General features: G+C 39.6%; 1 protein-coding gene across 2 annotated transcripts; it reads right to left on the bottom strand.

Annotated features, from left to right (window-relative positions):
- Window positions 1-3,160: 3,160 nt before the first annotated feature.
- Window positions 3,161-13,284, bottom strand: Cenpw (centromere protein W). 2 transcript variants are annotated; one of them, XM_076927932.1, is made up of 3 exons: window positions 13,008-13,244; window positions 4,537-4,650; window positions 3,161-3,311 (listed from the first exon to the last, which is right to left on the bottom strand). In XM_076927932.1, the coding sequence occupies exons 1-3, from the start codon at window positions 13,125-13,127 to the stop codon at window positions 3,285-3,287; spliced, it is 261 nt and encodes an 86-aa protein (XP_076784047.1). In that variant the 5' UTR covers window positions 13,128-13,244; the 3' UTR covers window positions 3,161-3,284. The 2 variants fall into 2 exon arrangements, with proteins under 2 accessions (XP_076784047.1, XP_076784048.1); XM_076927933.1 differs by lacking the exon at window positions 3,161-3,311 and having other exon boundaries at window positions 4,533-4,610; window positions 13,008-13,284.
- Between the last annotated feature and the right edge of the window lie 13,403 nt (window positions 13,285-26,687).

Genomic DNA, 26,687 nt, shown 5'->3' with positions numbered 1-26,687 from the left:
TGCCTTGGAAAAATAAACATTCTATCCAGAAAAATAATAAAGGAATATAACACAAAGCTGGAAGATAACTTAGGACAACACAGGCACTGACAGCACGTGAAAGCCTTCAGGATGAACTTAACTAGTAGCAGTAGTTAAGTAAAACTGAGAAACCATGGAACTATCGCATCTATGTATTCCTGCTAACAGAGCCACTCACAGAAGACTGCCAGAACTACTTCACAAAAACAAACAAAAGAAAATAAAGATTTCTGTAGGAATATCTGCACAACCATGGCCTATTAACCCCATACACATGCCACTCCTGGTATTGATCTCTGCCTTCCAAAGTCATGTTTCAAAATGTCACATTTAACCACTTTACCTATAAAACCTTCCCCTCAACTTGAAATAGTCTATAACTGACTACAGTGGGTACATTTTTTTGTTGTTGTTGCAATACGACATTACCCCATGTGAAGAGTATTTAGGGACTCTTTCTTTTCACTTTAAGCTTCTTCAAAGAAAACTGGCAGCTTCTAGAATCTGATACATTTCCAACATTGAGCTTTCTGCACCCTCCATTTCCCTGGCTCAACTTATTTCTGCCTCCTTTCAAATCAAGTCTGAACTTTTTGATAGACTTTCTGCTGACCTTGTGACCTTGCAATGGGTAATGTCGCCTTTAAAAGGAACCTTGACTCCAGAATCAATCTCCATGTTCTGAGTATTATGTTCTGAGTATTAAGATTCCTTTGCAATATTTTCTAGTAGAAATTTACAAGTGATTCTAATTCTCAAGTGGCATGTTTTGAACTTTTCCTACTTTAGATTCCATTTAGTTGCCGGGCGGTGGTGGCGCACGCCTTTAATCCCAGCACTTGGGAGGCAGAGGCAGGCGGATTTCTGAGTTCGAGGCCAGCCTGGTCTACAGAGTGAGTTCCAGGACAGCCAGGACTACACAGAGAAACCCTGTCTCGAAAAAACAAAACAAAACAAAACAAAAACAGACAAACAAAAAAAAGATTCCATTTAGTTGGTGACTATCATTTTAAAGACATTATTTTCTCCAGTTCTTACTCTTCCACAAGAGCCAGATGTTTAAAATATTTGTCTTAAAGACCTGGCATAACTTGATTCTTTATTCTTGACTCTTCTTCCTGTACGTGAACAGCTACATAAAACTAATCACCTCACCTGCTTTACTATTTTTAAATAATGCATGCCCTTGCTCAGACAGGCATTTGGTATTCTATATAATTGCATACTCTGTGGTGTGTACTTTTCCAGTGTCTATATAAAAGGACCTTTATATTAGGTTGACAACCAGGTTTCAAATTCTATTTCCACAAAGAATTTCTTTTCTTTACCTTTTTGTAACTGGCCTAGAAAACAAAGATTTTTGTTTTGTCTATACTTTTGTGTTTGATGGGAGTGAACTGGCCACTTCCTAACATGGCTAGTACTCAGGTGGCTGATACAGTCTAGCTTGGGTGGAGGTCAGATAACAACTTTGGAGAGTTGGTACTCTCACTGTAACATGGCTTCTGGGTACCAAACTCAAGGCATTAAGGTTTTGTATCTGTCTTTATCTGCTGAGTCATCTCAGCCACCATGGACATTCATTTTTAAAGAAAAACTGTCATATATGCTATTAGATTGCGACTGTTCCTTATTTTCAATTTTAAAGTATTTATCTATAGATTACATCCTAAGTCCTTCATAATTGCTACAATCTTTTCCCCATATAATTTGTACTTCCTGAATCTTTGTGACTGAAGCTGAACACTGTAATATAAACACCATCAGAACTCACCTCAGAGTTCTGTGGATCAGAGTGTGTGAGTACCCTCATCTTTGGACATTTAACCACCAGAGCTGACACAAATAAACTTGCTTATAAGCGTCCTGGTGTACGGCAATTTGTAATAGGAGCCTCAGCGTAGACAGCCACTGTGCAGTGTATGCAAATTAAAACTACATAATTCTGTCAGAAAAATTAAAATAACAAAAAACTGGTTACTAGAATGTGGATAAAATTATTTTCATACACTGTTGGTAAAAATGTAGTACAATCACTTTACCATAGTTTAGTTATTTATTTTTGTTTGTCTTGTTTTTTTTTTAAAACTTAAGCATATACTCTGCATTTGACCCACCAATCAAACTTCTAGGCATCTTTCCAAGAAAAAAATGAAAACTTATACACGTTTTTAAAAAATGCTTACAATTATTCATAGAAATTTTACTTATAGCAATCCCCAAATTAGAGAAAACACAATGCTCTTCAATAAGCCAACAGCTAGATAAAATACGGTGCATCCACCCCACTCAGAAGAGAATGACTAGAACACTCAGTGAAAAACATCTCCAATGCTTATTTCCTGCATGCTTCCATTCTCCAAACTATAGAGCTGGAGAAGGGTTGGTTAGGGTGGTAGTCTGGTAGAGGATGTGGTAGCTGGGTAAGCATAAACCAACAAGACCTCTGGTACGAAGCTAGTTCTATACATTGGTCATATGTACTCACATGAATCTACACACGTGCTAAAATAGCACAAAGCTACATATATACTGTTCCAATTACCAAGTTCTTGCTTTTGCTATATTGCACTATATGTTTTATATAAGCACTGAGGAAAATGGGTGTTTAGTGTAGAATGTATGTTTATATTAGCTTTGCAACTTCATACACTATCTGAATTACCGCAGAACAAAAATTTTAAAGTGAAAACTGGGTAACATGCACTAAGCTTCCAAAATACTTCCATGACAAAAAGCCTTCTCTACTAAATCCTGGGACTGAAGAAAGCACGTCAGTTTGATTCACATCTTCTTGTTTGTGATTTATAGATGGAAACAAGTTTGTGGAAACCTTAGCTGATGCTTGCAATCTTCTAGTTGAGAAACTGTACTATTACTACTAGTGTAACACAAAACTAGTGCTTTGTAAATGCTTCCAAAATTAACATATTTAAAATGTACCCAGATTTTACTGTATGTTGCTTTCTCAGAAATTAAATTCACTGCATAATTCTGGCTAAATTCAAAGGCATAAGCTTCAGTTGAAGGAGTGCACATCTCTTCAAGCTATTCATATGATTTCATTTTTGATACATTAAGCAACAATACAGCAACACAAAAGAAACTCAGAAGCCATTAGTGAATAAAGCATAATTGCTTAAAAGAAATAAAATGCATATACAATGTTTTAATAATACACAATATAAACTGATATATACAAAGTGTTTTTATGTTCTGTTATGACTTGACACATCATATAGTTCTCAAGCACATGTTGATACCTAGCCTTTGCTCTTCTTCAGAATTACCTGTAAGGGAAGAAATGAAGATGCATATTATAGCTATGGAAAACAAGTCAGAATCACTGATCTGCAAGGTTCTGCATTTCTCTAACACAGTCTACCTCTCTCAATAAATGGGAAACATTCTCTGGTTTTATAGTCACTTTCATTCACAAACCTTGCCAATTCTAATCAGAAGTATCAAAACAGTTGATTTCAAAACAGGTTTTGGCTATCATGCCGTGTGTTATCCCTGCCAACAAATTAATGATCTAGAGTATTAAAAAAAATGTTCTCAAACTCCAAACAAGTATAAAGTAGTATCAAGCAGTATAAATCCATCTCAATGTAAAACATCGCAAGCTGGAATTTTAACAGGTGGTGCTTCACATATAATTTTCAAGACATTAAATGTTGCAGAAATAAGACAAAGGGAAACATTTGGTTGTAAAAATACTGGAAGAATGAGGCCCTAAGTTAGCTTCAAAAAATAAAAATAAAACTTCAAAAGAATCTGGCTACTACAATTTAAAAAGAAAACCAGACCTCAGATCCCATGGGCTGTCTCAGCAGGTAGAGACAGTAATGACTAAGTCTGATGACCTGTGTTTGATCCCACATCATAGAGAGGACCAACTGCCGAAAGTTGCCATGACCTACAGGTATGCCGTGACAAGTGACAGGTGCACACATGTACCTGTGTACACACACACAAACACATGCACACATGCATGCAGGCGGACAATAAAAGGCATTAAAAGTTTTAGAAAATTTTAGAAAATGCTAAGTATGTTATATATTTAGAAAAAAACAGCAGCCTAAATTGAAAGCACTTACATATATTCTTTATACTCTTAATCACTGCATTGCTTTCAGGAAAGTCCTTATTTGGGTTTTAATAGTTGTAGTGTTTCCCACTGAAGAGTATTTAAAAGCCTCATAAAAATTGTCAGGTCATGCCCAATGCCTGGCTTCCAAAAGCCTGTAACCCGGGCCAACAAAGAGATATTAGTATGGGAACTATCAAAAAAAGTACCATGTGCTTAAACAGTTTACAAAGTCCTAAAACTGCTGTGCATTTTCACAGAGCTCACCAACCGTCCTCGCCGGTGCACCTTACACTCCTTCCTGACTGAGTACTATACTAGCCTACAGGTACTTTGAAATAAAAAGTATTCGAATCAGACAAAAATGATGGCCATAGCAGTATTTTTAAGTTACCTCTTGCTTACTAAGAAAATTTGTATTTTACCTTTGCTGCAGCCAGTACATGGTCCTTTTTGATAACTCCAGATTTACTTTCACAAGCATTTGTCCTGGACTCTTCTGCCAATCGCTGAACAAAGAGTAGGCAATTCAAATGGATCTTTAAAAGCAAAGCACATGTAGTGTTAGATAATATAGAAACCTTTTTAACACAAATTTACTATTCACAACGTTGTAGTCCACAGCTTTTTCCAGGTGTGTGAGGGCACTATTCACAACCTGTTAAAAGATAGTTTTCACAGTTTTCTTTCTATTATTATTTATATCAGTTACCAAGTATTTCAAACAATAATGACTCAGAAGCTTCAGGGTATTGTGCTGAACAAAGACGACAAAGGCTCCTGATTCCAGTTCCCAGATAATAGAACAATCATTCCATGAGGCTGCACACTACCCTGGGAGACAACATCAGAATTTGAAACACTGAGAATAATAGCAACATCTCAACAACTAACTGGTATGGTATTCATACAAAAAAACAAAATGTGCTGCTTTAAATGGTGCAAACTTTATGAATAGCACAGAATGCTTTATTGGGTAAAATTATGAAGTTAATGGAGAGCAGAAAGCTGTAAGGAAAGAAATGTCAGTGAACAAAAGCCTAAACAGGAACTGCTTAACAAAAGTGATAGAACTTGAAAACAACACCCGGGAAGAACTGCCTGAAAGATCTTCCCTTCTCTACCACTATGAAGTGGGCTTCAACTCTGCTTCTCTTCCCTGACACCTTCAGCACTCCACCAGAGTCCATATAGCTGCAGGGCACTCCAGGACAGAAAATGGAAACTAGCTACTTGAGAAAGGCCTGACAAGCCCTTGAATCAGGTAGTAACCTCCTGGATATTCCTCATCAAGCGGGTTTCATTCTCTATTAGGCTCCAGGGAAAACAGAATTAAACTATCGAAAGTATACTTCAAGGGAATCCCAGCTCACTTACACTGTCTCAGCCACCGCCAAGAAGTCGGCATGGGAGGGCAACAATGGTACATAAATTTCTCCTAGAGTATGAGAAAAGAAAACAAGAACAAGTGACACAAGAGGTATCCCAGCCCCTGCCCGGGGAGAGAGGAACTATTATTTTGGCTCTAGAAATAAAAAAAAAAAAAAGAAAGAAAGAAAGAAGGAAGGAAGGAAAGGAAAGGAAAGGAAAGGAAAGGAAAGGAAAGGAAAGGAAAGGAAAGGAAAGGAAGAAAGAAAGAGAGAAAGAAAGAAAGAAGATAATTCTATAATAGTCAAGAAACCCAGTACTGCCTAGACACCATATCCTGACCCATCCTAGAGGAACCACTGTACTCAGAGCAAAAGATAAGAACCCTCCTCCACAACCCTATGCCCCAGAGCTACGCATAGGAGCCTGGGGCACTCAGGACCTATCACCCACCCAAACACCACTCCTCTTCCACCCCTTGCTTGGTCCTTGCTGCTGGGGCAGACATCTGGCTCGTCTGCTCCCATAAAGACTCTACATCCTGACCCTTCCTAGAGGAACCACTACATTCAGAGCAGCAGAGGAACCACTGCACTCAGAGAAGCTGGGTGAGTGCAGGTAGCACTAGAGATAACCAGATGGTGAAAGGCAAGCACAGAACATAAGCAACAGAAACCAAGGTTACCTGGCATCATCAGAGCCCAGCTCTCCCACCATAGCAAGTCCTGGATACCCTAAAGCCCCAGAAAAGCGGATTCAGACTTAAAATCATTTCTCATGATGATGATTGAGGACTTTAAGAATGTCATAAATGACTTCCTTAAAGAAACACAGGAGAACACAGGTAAACAGGTAGAAGCCATCAAAGAGGAAACACAAAAAAAATATCCCTTAGAGAATTGCAAGAAAACACAACCAAACAGGTGAAGAAATTGAACAAAACTATCTAGGATCTAAAAATGGAAGTAGAAACAATAGAGAAATCCCAAAGAGACAACCTTGGAGACAGAAAACCTAGGAAAAAAAATCAGAAGTCATAGATGCAAGCATCACCAACAGAATACAAGAGATAGAAGAGAGAATCTCAGGTGCAGAAGACACCATAGAAAATATTGACACAAATGTCAAAGAAAATGCAAAGTGCAAAAAGCTCCTAACCCAAAACATCCAGGAAATCTAAGACACAATGAGAAGACCAAACCTAAGGATAATAGGTTTAGAAGAGAGTGAAGATTCGTCTTCAACAAAAGTATAGAAGAAAACTTCCCTAACCTAAAGAAAGAGATGCCCATAAACATACAAGAAACCTACAGAACTCCAAACAGATAGGACCAGAAAAGAAATTCCTCCCATAATATAATAAACAAAATATTAAATGCAAAAAAAAAAAAACAAAGAAAGGATATTAAAAACAGTAAGGGAAAAGGTCAAGTAACATATAAAGGCAAACCTATTGGAATTACACCAGACTTCTCACCAGAGACTATGAAAGCCAGAAGATCCTGGGCAGATGTCATACAGACCCTTAGAGAACACAAATGCCAGCCAAGACTAATATACTCAGCAAAACACTTAATTACCATAAATGGAGAAATCAAGATATTCCATGACAAAAGCAAATTTACACAATATCTTTCCACAAATCTAGCACTACAAGGGATAACAGGTGGAAAACTCCAACATGAGAAGAGAAACTATACACTAGGAAAAGCAAGAAAGTAATATTCTTTCAGCTAACCCAAAAGAAGATAGCCACATAAACATAATTCCACCTCTAAAAACAAAAATAATAGAAAGCAATATTCACTATTAATTACTATTAATTGCTTAATTTCTCTTAACATCAATGGATTCAATTCCCCAATAAAAAGACATAGACTAACAGACTGGATACATAAATAGGGCCCAGCATTTTGCTGCACACAAGAAATGCACTGAGGTATCAAAAACAGACACTATCTCAGAGTAAAGGTCTGGGAAACAATTTTCAAAGAAAAGGGTCTCAAGAAACAAGCTGGAGTAGCAATTCTAATATCATATAAAATCGACTTTCAAAGCACACATTGCACCTCACACAATAATAGTGGGTGATTTCAACACTCCACTGTCAGCAATGGACAGATCATGGAAACAGAAACTAAACAGAGACACAATGAAATTAACAGACATTATGGACCAATTGGATTTAACTGATATGTATAGAACACTTCATCCTAAAATAAAAAAAAAAAATATATACCTTTTTCTCAGCACCTCACTATACCTTCCTCAAAATAGACCATATAATTGGTCATAAAACCGGCCTCAGCAGATACAAAAAGATTAAAATAATCCCAGACATCCTATCAGATCATCACAAACTAAGGCTGGTATTCAACAACAACAACAGAAAGCCCACATACACGTGGAAACTGAACAACACTCTACTCAATGATAACTTGGTAAAGGAAGAAATAAAGAAAGAAATTAAAGACCTTTCAGAATTTAATGAAAATGAAGGCTCATCATACCAAACCTTATGGGACACAATGAAAGCAGTACTAAGAGGAAAACTCATAGCTCTGAGTGTCTACAAAAAGAAACTGGAAGGAACATACAGTAGCCACTTGACAGCACACCTGACAGCTCTAGAACAAAAAGAAGCAAATATACCCAAGAGGAGTAGATGGCAGAAAATAATCAAACTCAGGGCTAAAATCAACCAAGGAGAAACAAAAAGAACTATATAAAGTATAAACAAAACCAGGAGCTGGTTCCTTGAGAAAAACCAACAAGATAGATAAACCCTTAGCCAGACTAACCAGAGGGCACAGAAACAGTATCCAAATTAATAAAATCAGAACTGAAAAGGGAGACATAACAACAGGAACTGAGGAAATTCAAAAAAATCATCAGATCCTACTACAAAAGCCTATACTCAACAAAATTGGAAAATCTGGATGAAATGGACAATTTTCTAGACAGATACCAGGTACCAAAGTTAAGTCAGGAGCAGATGAACCATCTAAACAGTCCCATAACCCCTAAAGAAATAGCAGCAGTCATTAACAGTCTTCCCAACCCCCCTCCAAAAAAGAAAACAGGACCAGATGGTTTTAGTGCAGAATTCTATAAGACCTTCAAGGAAGACCTAGTACCCATTCTCTTCAAACTATTCCGAAAAATAGAAACAGAAGGAAAACTACCCAATTCGTTCTATAAAGCCACAATCACACTCATACCTAAACCACACAAAGACATAACAAAGAAAACTTCAGACCAATCTCCCTTATAAATATCGATGCAAAAATACTCAATAAAATTCTTGAAAACCAAATCAAGAACATATCAAAACAATCATCCATCATGATCAAGTAGGCTTTATCCTAGGAATGCAGGGATGGTTCAATATTTAAAAATCCATCAGTGTAATCCACTATATAACCAAACTCAAAGAGAAAAACCACATGGTCATCTCACTAGATGCTGAGAAAGCATTTGACAACATTCAACACCCCTTCATGGTAAAAGTATTCAAAAGAAAGGAATTCAAGGCCCATACCGAAACATAGTAAAAGCAATATACAGCAAGCCAGTAGCCAACATCGAACTAAATGGAAAGAAACTTGAAGCAATCCCACTAAAAGCAGGACCTAGACAAGGCTGCCCACTCACTCCCTATCTATCACTATAATACTTGAATTTCTAGCCAGAGCAATTAGACAACAAAAGGAGGTCAAAGGAATACAAATTGTAAAGGAAGAAGTCAAAATATCACTGTTTGCAGATGATATGATAGTATACTTAAGTGACCCTAAAACTTCCACCAGAGAACTCCTAAACCTGATGAACAACCTCAGCAAAGTGACTGGATATAAAATTAACTAAAACAAATCAGTAGCCTTCCTCTACTCAAAGGATAAACAGGCTGAGAAAGAAATTAGGGAAATGACACCCTTCACAATAGTCACAAACAATATAAAACACCTTGGTGTGAATCTAACCAAGCAAGTGCAAGATATGTATGACAAGAACATCAAGTCTCTGAAGAACGAAACCAAAGAAGATCTCAGAAGATAGAAAGATCTCCCATGCTCATGGATTGGCAGGATTAATATAGTAAAAATGGCCATCTTGCCGAAAGCAATCTACAGATTCAATGCAATCCCCATCAAAATTCCAACTCAATTCTTCATAGAGATAGAAAGAGCAATTCTCAAATTCATTTGGAATAACAAAAACCCCAGGATAGTGAAAATTATTCCCAACAACAAATGAACTTTTGGGGGAATCACCATCCCTGACTTAAAGCTGCAACAGTAATAAGACAAAGGAAAAAAAAAAAAAAAAAAAAAAGAAAGAAAAAAAAGGAAAGAAAAAGAAAAAAGAAAAGAAAAGAAACCCTGCATGGTATCGGTACAGAGACAGGCAGGAAGATCAATAGAATAGAACTGAAGACCCAGAAATGAACCCACACTTGATCTTTGACAAAGGAGCTAAAACTGTCCACTGGGAAAAGGACAGCATTTTCAACAAATGGTGCTGGTTCAGCTGGAGGTCAGCATGTAGAAGAATGAGGCGATCCATTCATATCTCCTTATACAAAGCTCAAGTCCAAGTGGATAAAAGACTTTCACATAAAACCAGATACACTGAAACTAATAGAAGAGAAGGTAAAGAAGAACCTTGAAAACCTGTGCACAGGGGAAATATTCCTGAACAGAACACCAATGGCTTATGCTCTAAGATAAAGAATTGACAAATGGGACCTCATAAAATTGCAAACCTTCTATAAAACAAAGGACACTGTCAATAGGACAAAACAGCAACCAACAGATTGGGAAAAGATTTTTACCAATTCTACATCTGATAGAGGGCTCATATCCAATACATACAAAGAACTCAAGAAATTAGACTCCAGACAACCAAATAACCCTATTAAAAAATGGAGTATAGAGCTAAACAAAGAATTCTCAACTGAGGAAACTCGAATGGCTGAGAAGCACCTAAGAAATATTCAACATCCTTAGTCATCAGGGAAATGCAAATCAAAACAACCCTGAGATTCTACCTCACACCAGTCAGAATGGTTAAGATCAAAAACTCAGGGGATAGCAGATGCTGGCGAGGATGTGGAGACAGAGGAACACTCCTCCATTGTTGGTGGATTGCAAGCTGGTACAACCACTCTGGAAATCAGTCTGGCAGTTTCTCAGAAAATTGGACATAGCATTACCTGAGGGCCCAGCTATACCACTCCTGGGCATATACCCAGAAGATGCTCCAACATATAACAAGGACCCATGAGTATTACTCAGCTATTAAAATCAATGAATTCATGAAATTCTTATCCTGAGTGAGGTAACCCAATTACAAAAGAACACACATGGTATGCACTCACAGATAAGTGGATATTAGCCCAAAAGCTCACAATATCCAAGACACAACTCACAGGCCACATGAAGCTCATGAAGAAGGAAGACCAAGTGTGGGTGCTTTGGCCCTTCTCAGAAGGAGTAACAAAATACACATGGAGAAAATATGGAGACAAAGTGTAGGACAGAAACTGAAGGAGGGGCCGTCCAGAGACTGCTCCACCTGGGTATCCATCCCATGTTCAGTCACCAAAGGAAGACGATGATGTGGATGCCAGGAAGTGCATGCTGACAGGAGCCCGATATAGCTGTCTCCTTAGAGGTCTGCCAGAGCCTGACATATACAGGGGCGGATGCCCACAACTAACCATTGAACTGATCATGGGGTTCCCAATAAAGAAGTTAGAGAGAAGACTGAAGGAGCTGAAAGGGTTTGTGGCCCCATGAGGAGAGCAACAATACCAACTAACCAGAGCTAAACCACCAGCCTGGGAGCACATAGGGCGGGACCCATGACTCCAGCTGTATATGTAGGGGAGGATGGCCTTGTCAGGCATAGGTGGGAGAGGAAGTCTTTGGTCCTGTGAAGGCTGGATGCCCCAGTGTGGGGGAATTTGTGGGTGAGGGTGGGGAGGTGGGAGTGGGTGGGTGTGTGGGGGCACATCCTCATAGAAACAGGAGGAGGGGGGATGGGATAGGGATAAGTTCTGGGTGGGGGTGGGGGTGGGGGGAAATGGGGAAAGGGAATAACATCTGAAACGTAAATAAAATATCCAATAAAAAATTAATTTCAAACAAAAAAAAAAAAAAAGAGAGAGAGAGAGAAAAAAAACCAGTATCTGGAGATGGCTCATGGTTAAGAGCTTCTGCTGCTCTTCTGGAAGAGCCAAGCTGTCAGCATCCATTGTCAGGCACCTGACAACTGCCCTTAGCGCAAGCTACAAGCACCCACATATGGCAAAGACTCACAGACACACATAAGTAAAAACAATTTTTAAATAAATCTTAAAGGGAGGATGGGCAACAGCTTTAATGCCAGCACCCACAGGCAAAGTCAGGATGATGTACCCCTGTGTTCAAGGCCAGTCTGAGTTCCAGGCCAGCCAACCTATACATAGTGAAGCCCCCTCTCAAAGAAAACAAAGTAATAGAAGCCCTGCAAGAATCCAACAGGTGGGAAGGCAGAGAAAAAAATAACTCCAGTGTTTCACCTTCATCTGGAAGAGACATGCTTTCAGAAAAGAGGAAAGGAAGTGTTCCTGTGGCTCAATCTGGGGATGTAATATTCCTTTTGTAGATGAAATCAAAACAAACTGTAGGCGTGGTGGTGAGCAACACCTGCACTTGGGAGGGGTGTGTGTGTGGGGGGGGGGGGGGGTAAGGTGTCTCTGTGAGGTCCAGCCTAGACTTCAAACTGAATTCCAGAACTGCCAGGGCAGTTACAGAGAAGCCCTGTCTCTAAAACAAACAAAGGTCATTAATATTGAGAGTGGCACTGGTGGTGGCAGAAGCAGACATATCTTTGTGAGTTCAAAGCCAGCCTGGTCTACAGAGGGAGTTCCAGGGCAGCCAGGCTACACAGACAAACCCTGTCTTGAAAAACCAGACAAACAAACAAACAAACAAAAAACCAATAACAAAAAAACTCCAAACAAACAAAAACAAAAACTACTCCCTGACCCCCCCAAAAAACAAACAAACAAACAACAGAACACAAACTGAATTTACTTCCAGGCAAAAACATAGAGTTGTTGGATTGGGGCCAATTAGTGGAAAGCATTATATTTCGGGTAAACATGAGTCTGAAAAACGACAGTCTTGAAAGTTTTAAAAATTTGACGCCACGGCTACATGATCACTTGTGGATCACTGTCCTTTAGTACGGGACCTAGTGCAGCGGCCATAGAGCGATGTGTTCGGTAACATCACAGAGGAGCTGGGGGAGGCAGGAGGTCACATCTGTTTGTAGCCGGTTTACCTTCCATACACAGCTCATGTAAACGATCACAGAGCCGGTGTCCTTAATGGCTGCTCCCGGAAGCAATAAGAGGCCGGGCTTTGGTTGATGTCTTTAAAGATCGTTCCCCGGGTGCAGGGGCGCTCGGCGTCCTGGCGAGGTTGGGGTGCTGCCAGTCACGCCTATTGAGCCTGCGGGCGGAGAGCGCGGGACTTACCAGGAGGTCGCAGGAGGTCTCCAGACGGAGGCACGGCTTCTTCTGCTTGAAGGTGCGCTTGAGGAAGGCGCGGGGCGCCTTGCGCTTTATCCGCCTCGAGACCGTGGTGGAGATCGCCATCTTCACGGCCCGTCTCACTTCCCTCTGCCCCGGCTTCCCGGATCGCAGGGCCGCTCGCCCGAGAAGGACGTGCCACTTCCACACCCCAGAGCGGTCGATTTGAATCTGCCGCCAGTTGGCGCACGGCAGTGACGTTAGCGCAAGCCACGCCCACCACAGCCTGGGAGGCGCAGGCTGGAGGATGGACTTCCCCGGGGAAAGGATGCCTGCCGGCTCACTGCTCCAAGAGCTTGGGCTTGTTTTGCTATAGTTTGCAGTTTTCTATGGTTCTGTAGTTCGACTCTCGGTTCCAAAGAAAGGGATAGAAATTGTGAAAATAGTCAATAAGCCCAGTAAAAGCATTCTGTGCTCACCAAGCTTCTCCATATAGCGCTGGATTCCACTGGATTAGAAAGTAAATGAAAGAAGTTTGTGCTTTATTAGGATTCCTTAAGAACTTAGGCCCTATTTTCTGATATTACCAGCAAACAACATACTCTTTTATATTATTACATTTGGCTTTACGTGAGTTTTCTTCTTTTTTTTTCATATTTTTTATTGGATGTTATGTTTACATTTCAGATTTTATCCCCTTACACCATTCCCCCCGTGAGTTTTTTCTTACACCAGATTTTCTTCACAAATGACTGCCCTTCAATGCTCCCTTCATTAACTTCCCTATAGCTTTCAAATATACTATTTTTCTTTTATTGAAAATAGGTTTTTCATAAGCTATATTCTGATTGCAATTCCCCTTCCCCTAACTGCTCCAAGAGCCTCCCAATCTCTGCGCCTATTCAAATCCACACCCTTTCAGTCTCTCCTCAGAAAACAAATCAGGATCTAACAAATAGTAATAAAATAAAATAATATAAAACAAAAACAATCAGAAAAGGGGAAAAAACAGAAGAAAAAGAGCTAAGGAAAGAAACACACACTTAGCCCACAGGAATTCAATAAAAAACACAAAAGCAGAAGCCATATTATATATTCTAAGGACCAGTAAGGTTAAAATAAAATCTTCTGACAAAACATTATGAGAAAGAGAACCTTTAAAGATGCTAGTGAGTTCTAGTTGTGTTGGCTAGCTGCTGCTGGACCTGAGGCATGCTCTTAAGAGTGGTTTGGATCCACAGTGAAACACTGTTAGAGAAAAGTAACTTTTCATTTGCAAGTTATCAAATGTATTGCCTGGTTAGGGATGGGGTCTTGTGACTATTTCTCCTCTCAGCACAGGGGGCTCAATTGACACAGACCCATGCTGGCCTTGTGCCCTCTGCAACAGCCTATTATTTCACACAGAACCATGCTGGCCAGCCCTGTGCATTCTGCAACAGTCTCTATAAGTTCATATGTGCATTATTCCTGCTATGTTTTGAAGATTTTGTTTCCTTGCTGTTCTCTATCTCTGTTGACTCCTACTCTGAATATTTCCTGCCTGTGGGCCTCTGTATTTGTTACTATATACTTCAGAAGGAAACTTCTCTAATGATGACGGAGCAAAGCACTGATCTATGAGTATAGCAGAGTGTCATTAGGAGTCCCTTTATGGCTGTTTCTTTAGCAGAACAGTAGTATTTGGTTTTCCTTTAAGTCTTTGACCTATCTGGTCTCAGGTTCTTTGCCATCCAGGCAATGCTAGAGAAGGGTTCTGTGGTTAGTTTGAATAGGAATGATCCCCACAAATTCATGTGTTTCAATGTTTGGCTATAGGGAGTGGCATTATTAGAAGGTGTGGCCTTTTGGAGTAGGTGTGGCCTCATTAGAGAAAGTGTCTCGATTATATAAGAGAGCTTTGAGACCTCCTGTGCTCAAGCTCTGCCCAGTGTGGAAGAGACCCTTCTCCTGACTGCCTGAAGAAGACAGTCTCCTTTTTAACTGCCTTTAGATGAAGATGCAGAACTCTCAGCTCCTCCAGCAACATGGCTGTCAGCAAGCTGCCATGCTTCCCACCATGATAATAATGAACTAATCCTCTGAAAGTGTAAGTCAACCGAATTAAACATTATCCTTTATAAGAGTTGCCTTGGTGTTCACAGTAATGAATCCCTAAGACAAATTCCATCTCATAGAGTGGGCCTTATGTCTAATCAGTTATTGACTGGCTACTCCCACAAGCTTTGTGTTATTATTCACTAGCATACCTCACAGGCAGATCATCATCATAGACTGAAAATTTTGAAGATGAGTTGATGTTTACCTTTTTCCTTTGGTAATGTGATAAGTAACTTCCAGTACCATGAACACTAATCTGTAAGGATGAAGGTTCTAGTTAGACACTGGCTCAACTTCTCCTGTTTAATGAGTTGTGTAGGTGCTATCTTCAGCAATGGGACCTTACCATCAGTTTGTGGAAAGCAACCAATAGCCTTGGCAATAGCCTTGGTTGTTTTTGGCTTCTCATGGGGTCTCTTTGTTCAATACTTGATGTAACCTGTTGTAGTAATTATTAAAAAAGCAGCCGCCGGTCAAGCCGACTGTCTAGGCTGCAGCGGCTCTGCCTAGCTCAACCATGTGGCCAGAGGCCACATGAGCGCTGCAGCTAGAAACACCAGCCCTGCCACCCATGAGACACCAGCGTGGGAGATGGCTCTGCCAATCTTCCACGCTGTCTCTGCAAGGCTGGGCAGTGCCCAGACCATCCCGCCAACCACACAGGCTTGGTACAGATGAGACTTTAATGCTTAGATTATCCAAAGGCTTATATATTTAGTAGTGATCAATAACAATATATCCTTACAATCAGAGGTGTAACCCAATACCCAACCTAGATATACCAACTACCTTTGACTGCTACAGACAAGTGAACATCAGCCTCCATGTCCACTTCTCTCCTTCTCCATCTCCCCCTTAGCTCCTCCTCCTCCTTTTTCTCTCCTTACTCCTCCCACCTTAGCTCCTCCTACAGTAACCCATTCTCAGAACTGGAGGCTTCATTTTATGACAAGAGATATCCAGTTGGGTTCAGTCTCTCCTGTTTTTCAAGGGTTCCTTTTAGATCATCTTCATGTATGTATATATTTTAGGGAGCTTCTACTCTGTTGGGTTTCTGTACAACATTTTGAATGGGCCTTAATTTTAGCTGTCCCTCCCATATTCTCTCCTTAGTCCCATTCTTCCTTCCTCTTCCTATTTGACATTCCAGTTCACTACTGATCTATCAATAACTATTCTATTTCTCCTTCCTAGGGTAATCCAATCCTTCACCCCAGTCCTATAAATACATACTTAACCTCTGTGGTTGTATGGACTGTAGTCTGCTTATTGAATTCTTAAAAGATAATTCTACTTATAAGAAAATGCATGGGGGTTGGTGAGATGGCTCAGTGGTTAAGAGCACTGGCTGCTCTTCCAGAGGTCATGAGTTCAATTCCCAGCAACCACATGGTGGCTTACAACCATCTATAGGGGGATCTGGTACTCTCTTCAGACAGGCAGATATATACACAGCAGAACACTCATACATTAAAATAAAATTTAAAAAAAAAAAAAGAAGAAAATGCATGTCATATAATCTTTTTTAGTTCTGAGTTGCCTGACCCAGTATAATTTTTTTATGCTCAGTCCATTTAACTGAAAAATTTATGATTTAATTTTTGTAACAGCTGAATAAAATTTCTTTGTGTAAATATACCATACTATGCCTTGTTTATCCATTTATCTATTGATGGACATCTAGATTGTTTCCAATTTCTGGCTATTATGAGTAGAGAAGCAATGGACATGTTTGAGCAAGTGCCTCTGTAGTAGGGTATAGACTCTTGTGGATATATAGAAGTAATATAGCTGGCTCTTGAGGTATAGTAATATACCTGGCTCTTGAGATCAATTCCCATCTTCCTGAGGAACTAACACACTGCTTTCCATAGTGGCTGCATAAGCAATGGATGAGTCTCCCCTTACTCCATATTCTTGCCAGCAAGGATTGCTCTTGTTTTATGGATCTTAGCCATTCTGAAATGCAGAGGGCAAAAGGTCCATGAATTTACAGAGAGCACTAAAGAAATCAGAATTGTTAAACACTCAGGATTTTATTTCTAAAATGGAAGGAACTAACATCTGTTCAACCAGAAGGCTGGAGTGGGTGTTCCTTGATAAGCAGGTGGTGTTTTTGTTACTTTATATAGCCGGCCTTCAACCGAATCTTCCAGCCTCCCAAGAATTGTTTCTCAGTCCGCAGACTCCATCCTCATGAAAGAGGTCCCATGTACTTTGTAAAAGAGTTTACTATTATTACAAATCCCCTTTTCCCTAGGTCCTTATGCTGAGCACTGTTTCTTGGTCAGCAGAACTCATGCATGTGGAAAAGGTGTTTTGTGAACAAGATATACTTTGCAAAGGCATTTTGATATAGCAATGCTTAAAGCTTTTTTGTGATAATTGTCATGTGGAAAGTTCTTACCAAGTTTTACTGTATTTAAATATATGTAAATATAAAGCACTTGTCATCAGATTCCAGAAGTTTGAACGAGCCCAACTAAGTCATAAAAAACCCAGTTTTCATTCTTGCCTCTGCAGATCATTTCACCACTGGTCATGACACTTTCAGGGACCTCCACACTGACAGGTATAAAATAAAATCTCAAAGTAGTTTTGATTTGGGTTTTCTTAATGTTAAAGATATTGAAGATTTATCTAAATGCTTCTTGACCATTTGTGGGTTATTTTTTTGGGGGGGGGGGAGAATTCTCTGTTTAGATCTATACTCCATTTTTAATTGGATTATTTGTTTTCTTGGTGTCCATTTTTTTAGTTGTTTATATATTTTAGATATTTCCCTCTATCACATGTGTCTTTTGAAAACCCTTACATGGATCTAGTTTTTTCTTCTTTTTGGTTTTCATTAATTTATGTGTTTATTTTACATACCAATCAGAGCTTCCCCTCCTTCCTCCCCTGCTAGTCCCTCCCACTCTTCATCCCTCTCCCTATGCTCCCTCCCTTTCTACTCTGAGAAAGGGAGACCTCACATAGATATCAACCTGCCTTGGTATATTATGTTGTAGTAGGATCGGGTGCACCTTCTTTTATTAAGACTAGACAAGGCCTTCTAATTAGGGAAAAGGAATCCAAAGGTAGGCAACAGAGTCAGAGACATCCCTTGGTCTTGCTGTTAGATATCTCACATGAAGAAGATGTACATCTGTTGCATATATATATAGAAGTACTAGATCTGCCCCATACATGCTGTCTGGTTGGTGGTTCATTCTCTGTGAGCTTCTATGGGCTCAGGTGTTACTTTTGTTAATATTAATAATTCAAAGCTATAACTTCTGCCAAAGGCATTTCCTCTTATCTTCCTCTTCTTAGATATTCCATTTTTAGAGTAGAAATGAAAAGCTTACATAAGGACACAATTCTGTTTTCCAATGTTGATGACAGATACTGGTTTTGACATAAATCTCTCTTAAGAATGCCAGATATATTGATGGTGTATTGTGTGTTTGTGTGTGTGTGTGTGTGTCTGTGTGTGCCTGTATTTCCATTAGCAGATACCTTTGATATAGAACAAAGTATTACAAAAGAGGAAGACATTGATGAGAAATATTAGGTAGAGATTTTTAAGGATCACTGAGTCAAAGACTCTGTCAAAGATTTTTCTCTTTCCTTCTTTTACCAGTGTGTCCACTTTAAGAAAGATTGTTACTAAGACTCAATTTGAGCCAGTGTGATAGATCTCCATATTCAAATACCACTGGGAAAAAAGCTGGGCTTCCAGGAGTGCTGACACACCTGTGAGAACAGGTAAGACTATAATTTCTTCTCAAATTTCTGGCACAAGAGAAACATACGCAGGGCCATTGGGACACAGGAAACAAAAAACAGCCTGGGATAAGATCCATCGTGCTTCTTTCTGCACCCTAGAGCTGACCCTGTGCCATAGCTCTCCATACCCAAATTCCTCCTGGAGAGATCTAGTCTCCCAGGAGTACTGACACACAGGCTTGCAGGAAGAACAAGCCGCAGTCAGAGACAGCAAGACCAGCTAACACCAGATATAACCATATGGTCAGAGGCAAAGGCAACAGAAACCAAGGCTATTTGGCATCATCAGAAACCAGTTCTCCAACCACAACAAGCCCTGGATAGACCAACATAACAGGAAAAGAAGATTCTGAATTAAAATCACTTCTCATATTGATGATAGAGGAATTTAGGAAGGACATAAATAACTCCCTTAAAGAAACACAGAAGAACACAGGTAAACAGGTAGAAGCCCTAAAAGAGGAAACATAAAAAATCCCCTAAAAAATTGCAAGAAAACACAACCAAACAGGTGAAGAAATTGAACAAAACCATCCAGGATCCAAAATGGAAATAGAAACAATAAAGAAATCACAAAGGGAGATAACTCTGGAGACAGAAAACCTAGGAAAGAGATTATTAGTCGTAGATACAAGTACCATCAACAGAATACAAGACATAGAAGAGAGAATCTCAGATGCAGAAGATACCATGGAAAACATTGACACAACTGTCAAAGAAAATGCAAAGTGCAAAAAGCTCCTATCCCAAAACATCCAGGAAATCCAGGACACAATGAGAAGACCAAACCTAAGGATGATAGGTATAGAAGAGAGTGAAGATTCCCAACTTAAAGGGCCAGTAAATATCCTCAACAAAATTATAGAAGAAAATGTCCCTAACCTAAAGAAAGAGATGCTCATAAGCATACAGGAAGCCTATAGAACACCAAATAGATAGGACCAGAAAAGAAATTCCTCCCATCACATAATAGACAAAACATTAAATGCAAAAACAAAGAAAGGATATTAAAAACAGTAAGGAAAAATGGTCAAGAAACATATAAAGGCAAACCTGCTGGAATTACACCAGACTTCTCACCAGAGACTATGAAAGACAGAAGATCCTGGGCAGATGTCATACAGACCCCAAGAGAACACAAATGCCAGCCAAGACTAATATACCCAGCAAAACACTCAATTACCATAGATGGAGAAATCAAGATATTCCATGACAAAAGCAAATTTACTCAATATTTTTCCACAAATCTAGCACTACAAGGGATAACAGATGGAAAACTTCAACATGAGGAGGGAAACTATACACTAGGAAAAGCAAGAAAGTAATATTCTTTCAACAAACCCAAAAGAAGATAGCCACATAAACATAATTCCACGTCTAACAACAAAAATAATAGAAAGCAATACTCACTATTAATTACTATTAATTACTTAATTTCTCTTAACATCAATGGACTCAATTCTCCAATAAAAAGACATAGACTAACAGACTGTATACATAAACAGGACCCAGAATTTTTTTGCATACAGGAAACACCTCAGTGTCAAAGACAGACACTACCTCAAAGTAAAGGTCTGGGAAACAATTTTCCAAGCAAATGGTCTCAAGAAACAAGCTGGAGTAGCTATTATAATATCGAATAAAATCGGCTTTCAACCAAAAGTTATCAAAAAAGATAATGAAGAACACTTCATACTCATCAAAAGAAAATTCTACCAAGAAGAACTCTCAATTCTGAACATCTATGCTCCAAATGCAAGGGCACCCACATCATAAGAGAAACTTTACTAAAGCTCAAAGCACATATTGCATCTCACATAATAATAGTGGGAGACTTTAGCACCTTCCTCTCAAAAATGGACAGATCATGGAAACAGAAATTAAACAGGGACACAGTCAAACTTACAGAAGTTATAAACCAATTGGATTTAATTGATATCTATAGAACATTTCATCCTAAAATAAAAGAATATACCTTCTTCTTAGTGTCCCATGGTACCTTCTCCAAAATAGACCATATAATTGGTCACAAAACAAGCCTCAACAGATACAAAAAGATTAAAAAATTTTTTTCAGGCATCCTATCAGATCATCACAAACTAAGGCTGGTATTCAACAACAATAACAACAGAAAGCCCATATACACATGGAATCTGAACAACACCCTACTCAGTGATAACTTAGTCAAGGAAGAAATAAAGAAAGAAATTAAAGACTTTTTAGAATTTAATGAAAATGAAGGCTCATCATACCAAACCTTATGAGACACAATGAAATCACTACTAAGAGGAAAACTCATAGTGCTGAGTGCTGAAAAAAAAAAAAAAAAAAAAAAAACCTGTTGATTTCATACACTAGCAGCTTGACAACACACCTGCCAGCTCTAGAACAAAAAGAAGCAAATACATCCAAGAGGAGTAGACGGCAGAAAATAATCAAACTCAGGGCTGAAATCAACCAAGTAGAAACAAAAAGAGCTGTACAAAGAATCAACAAAATCAGGAGCTGGTTCTTTAAGAAAATCAACAAGATAGATTAAACCCTTAGCCAGACTAACCAGAGGGCACAGGGACAGTATCCAAATAAACAAAATCAGAAAAGAAAATGGAGATGTATCAACAGGAACTGTAAAATTCAAAACATCATCAGATCCCACTACAAAAGCCTATACTCAACAAAACTGAAAAATCTGGATGAAATGAACAATTTTATAGACAGATACCAAATACCAAAGTTAAATCAGGGGCAGGTAAACCCATGAACACAAATGTTATAGAAGCAGTCATTAAAAGTACACCAACCAAAAAAAGCCCAGGAAAAGATGCAGTTAATACAGAATTCTCAGACCTTCCAAGAAGCCCTAATACCAATACTCTTCAAACTATCCCACAAAATAGAAACAGAAGGAACACTACCCAATTCGTTCTATGAAGCCACAGTTACACTGATAATAAAACCACAGGAAGCTCCAACAAAGAAAGAGAACTTTAGAGCAATTTCCCTTATGAACATTGGTGCAAAAAATACTCAATACAATTCCCACAAATTGAATCCAAGAACACATCAAAATGATCATTCACCATAATCAAGTAGGCTTCATCACAGGAATGCAGGGATGTTTCAATATACAAAAATCCATCAACATAATCCACTATATAAACAAACTCAAAGAAAAAAACCACATGATCATCTCACTAGATGTTGAGAAAGCATTTGACAAAATTTAACATTTATTCATGGTAAAAAGTCTTCAAAAGATAGAAATTCAAGGCCCATACCTAAACATAATAAAAGCAATATACAGCAAGCCAGTAGCTGACATCGAACTAAATGGAAAGAAACTTGAAGCAATCCCGCTAAAAGCAGGACCTAGACAAGGCTGCCCACTCACTCCCTATCTATTCATTATAATGCTTGAATTTCTAGCTAGAGCAATTAGACAACAAAAGGAGGTCAAAGGAATAAAAATTGTAAAGGAAGAACTCAAAACTTTACTATTTGCAGATGATATGATAGTATAGTTAAGTGTCCCCAAAAATTTCATCAGAGAACTCCTAAACCTGATAAACAACTTCAACAAACTAACTGGATATAAAGTCAACTTAAACAAATTAATAGCCTTTCTATTCTCAAAGGAAACAACACTCTTTACAATAGTCACAAACAATATAAAATCCCTTGGTGTGACTCTAACCAAACAAGTGAAAGATCAGTATGATAAGAACTTCAAATCTCTGAAGAAAGAAATCAAAGATCTCAGAAGATGGAAAGATCTCCCATGCTCATGGATTGGCAGGATTAATATAGTAAAAATGGCCATCTTGCCAAAAGCAATCTACAAATTCAATGTGATGCCCATCAAAATTCCAACTCAATTCTTCACAGAGTTAGAAAGAGCAATTCTCAAATTCATTTGGAATAACAAAAAAACAAGGATAGTGAAAACTATTTTCAACAATAAAAGATCTTCTGGGGGAATCATCATCCTTGACTTAAAGCTGTACTACAGAGCAGTAGTGATAAAAAAAAAAAAAAAAAAAAAAAAAAAAAAAAAAAAAAAAAAAAAAAAAACTGTTGGTATTGGTACAGAGACAGGCAGGTAGATCAATGGAATAGAATTGAAGACACAGAAGTGAACCCACACAGCTATGGTCACTTGATCTTTGACAAAGGAGCTAAAACTGTCCAGTGGAAAAAAGGACAGCATTTTCAACAAATGGTGCTGGTTCAACTGGTGGTCAGCATATAAAAGAATGCAAATCGATCCATTTTTATCTCCTTGTACAAAGGTCAAGTCCAAGTGGATAAAGGACCTCCACATAAAACCAGATATGTTGAAGCTAATAGAAGAGAAAGTGGGGAAGAGCCTCGAATACTTAGGCACAGAGGAAAACTTCCTGAACAGAATAGCAATGGTTTATGCTTTAAGATTAACAATTGACAAATGGGACCTAATAAAATTGCAAAGCTTCTGTAAGGCAAAGGACACTGTCAATAGGACAAAATGGCAACCCACAGATTGGGAAAAGATCTTTACCAACCTTACATTCCATAGATGGCTAATATCCAAAATATTCAAAGAACTCAAGAAGGTAGACTTCAGAAATCTAGATAACCCTATTAAAAATAGACTGACCATCAGGTTCCCAATGGAGAAGTTAGAGAGAAGACTGAAGGAGCTGAAGGTGTTTGCGGCCCCATAGAGAGTGCAACAATACTACCCAACCAGAGCTTCCAGGGTCTAAATTGTCAGCCTGGAAGCACATAGGGAGGGACCCATAGTTCCAGTTGTATATGTAGGGGAGGACGGCCTTGTCAGGCATAGGTGGGAGAGGAAGTCCTTGGTCCAGTGAAGATTGGATGCACCAGTGTGGGGCAGTTCGAGGGTGGGGAGGTGGGAGTTTGTGGGTGGGTGGGGGTACATCCTCATAAAAGCAGGAGGAGGAGGGATGAGATGGGGGTTTCTGGGTGAAGGGAAATGGGGAAGGGAATAACATCTAAAATGTAAATAAAATATCCAATAAAAAATATAAAAATAAAATAGGGAACAGAGCTAAATAGAGAATTAATTAACTGAGGAATCTCAAATGGCTGAGAAACACTAAAAGAAATGTTCAACATCCTTAGTCATCAGGGAGATGCAATTCAAAATGACCTCAAGATTTCACCTCACACCAATCAGAATGGCTAAGATCTAAAATACAGGTGACAGCAGATGTTGGCAAGGATGTTGAGAAAGAGGAACACTTCTCCATTGCTGTTGGGACTGAAAGCTGGTAAAACCACTTTGGAAATCAGTCTCATGGTCCCTCAGAATATTGGACATAGTTCTACCTGAAAACTCAAGTATACCACTCCTGGGCATATACCCCAAAACTGCATCAATATATAACAAGGACATATGCTCCACTATGTTCATAGCATCCTTATTTATAATAGCTAGAAGCTGGAGACAACCGAGATGACCCTCAACAGAAGAATGGATACAGAAAATATGGTACATTTACACAATGGAGTCCTACTCAGCTATTAAAATCAATGACTTCATGAAAATTTTATGCAAATGAATGCAACTTGAAAATATCATCCTGAGTGAAGTAACATATACACAAAAGAATACACATGGTATGTAGTCACTGATAAATAGATATTACGAAAAAAAAAAGAGCTTGGAATATCCATGATACAACTTACAGATCATGTGAAGCTCAAGAAGGAGGACCAAATTGTGAATGTTTCAGTCCTACTTAGAAGGGGGAACAAAGTTATCATGGGAAGTAGAAGGAGGGAGATACTTGGGAGGGAGAGGGCAAAGGGAGAAGGGGGCAGGATCAGATGTGGGAGGAGTCAGGGGAGAAGTACAGAGGGTCAAGAAATTGAATGGAGGTATGTAGCAGTTGGGGATGGAGAACTGAGGGTAGTCACTAAAAAGTCCCAAATGCCAGGAAAGCAAGAGTCTCCTAGGGAATGACATTAGCTGAAATACCCAACAAAGGGGAGAGAGAACCTGTAGAGATCATATCCAGAGATAAGGCACTGCCCCTGGTTGAGGGATGGGGCCACTAACCCATCTCAAAAATATTAACACAGAATTGCTCCTGTCTAAAGGTAATGCAGGGACAAATTGTGGAGCAGAGACTGAAGCAAAGACCATCCAGAGATTGCCCCACCTAGGGATCCATCCCATCTCCAGACACCAAATGCAGACACTATTGACAAGAAGTGCTTGCTGATTGGAGCCTGGTTTAGCTGTCTCCTGAGAAGCCCTGCCAGAGCCTGACGAATACAGATGTAAATGCTGGCAGTCAACCATCAGACTGAGTATGAGGTCCCCAGTGGAGGAGTTAGGGGGACTGAAGGAGCTGAAGGAGTTTGCAACCTCATGGAACAAACAACAATATCAATCAACCAGATCCCCCAGAGATCTCAGGGACTAAACCACCAACCAAAGAGTACACATGGAGGGACTCATAGCTCCAGCTGCATATGTAGCAGAGGATGGCCTTATCTGACATCAATGGGAGGGAGGCCCTTGGTTCTGTGGAAGCTGGATGCCCTAGTGTAGGAGAATGCCAAGGCTGTGAAGCTGGAGTGGGGAGCACTGTCATAGAAGCAGGAGTGGGGATGGGATAGGGGATTTGCAGAGGGGAAACTGGTAATGGTGATAACATGAAATGTAAATATGGGAATCGGCTCTGCCCGCCATTACAAGATGATGCTTGGCATGTAGCCAGCCAGCATGAGTAAGCACTGCTAAAGAAAAACAATTCCATGTTTGGAGAACTTGTGCTTCGAGGTGTGGTTACCGGATCAGCCCATCTCACATCATATGGACAAGCCAATAAACAGTGACAGTGTGGCAGCTGCTGATAGGATTAAGGCAATGCTTATAAGGGGCTGCAGGAGCTGGAGAGGGGGAAGAAGCTTGCTGTATAAGGGATCCTGAATAAACCGCTTGAAGAAGGACACGGTTGCTGTTGCCTTATTCCACTGGCCGGACGTGGGTAGTGACAAGTGGTGGCCCGTACAGGGAACTTTTCTGTCCCCCCAGGCCATGTTCAGAACTTCTCGAAGCTTCAGGGCAGTCGATGGGGTTAGTTCCTGGTAAGTGGGACAAGCAAAGTTCTCAGGAGAGACGATAAAGAGCTAAAGTGAAAGTAGCCGATATCCGGGTTTTTCCAGACCAACACAGTTTAGATATGGGAACTTCACAAAGCCATCCAATTGTTGTTGCCCTGAAAGAACTTTTACAAGTGAAAGGGCTGGGGCTGAAATCCTCTACATTGGAAAATTTTTTAAAGGAGGTAGATTCTGCAGCCCCATGGTTTGCCGTTTCAGGCCACCTTTCACTCAGCAGTTGGGATAAACTTGGTAAAGACCTTGATTTTGCTTGGGAGCAGGAAGAACTAAAAGGAGGTGTCCGGCTTTTGTGGAAGCTGATTTGCAGCTGCATTCAAGATAAAGAAGGAAAGTGTCAAAAAGAATTAAAAAAGGGAAAGGAGGTGCTGGAACAACTAAAGGAGGAAAGGTCAGTAAAATCAGAAAAGTTAACAGAGACAGATGAAGAGGAAGACAAATGCACTGATTCCGAGGAGAAATTGGAAAGACTGATTAAAAAACTAAAAAAAGGCTGAAGTAAGAGTGGAACCTTCCGCCCCAGGGCTGCCTTTACAGAGGCTACTGCCCTATGCTCCGGAAACATCTACCGGACGGAGCTTTTGCCAGGAGGCATGGAAGGAAGTTTGAGCACAGCATTGCTTTCCCATATTTCAGGATGGTGGGGGCAATCGAGTGCATGAGCCCCTGGACTTTAAA

Source organism: Arvicanthis niloticus, chromosome 30 (assembly GCF_011762505.2).
Source record: "Arvicanthis niloticus isolate mArvNil1 chromosome 30, mArvNil1.pat.X, whole genome shotgun sequence".
Lineage (NCBI taxonomy): Eukaryota > Metazoa > Chordata > Mammalia > Rodentia > Muridae > Arvicanthis > Arvicanthis niloticus.
Note: the sequence above shows the minus strand (reverse complement) of the source record. Positions and strands in the feature narration are given on the sequence as shown.

Bases quoted from the DNA above. Each gene is read 5' to 3' on its own strand.
- Cenpw (XM_076927932.1), bottom strand. From the start codon at position 13,127: ATGGCGATCTCCACCACGGTCTCGAGGCGGATAAAGCGCAAGGCGCCC. The intron at 4,651-13,007 runs GTAAGTCCCGCG...TTGCTTTTAAAG, and splicing joins AGACCTCCTGCGACCTCCTG to ATCCATTTGAATTGCCTACT. The intron at 3,312-4,536 runs GTAAAATACAAA...CTTCCCTTACAG, and splicing joins ATGTACTGGCTGCAGCAAAG to GTAATTCTGAAGAAGAGCAA.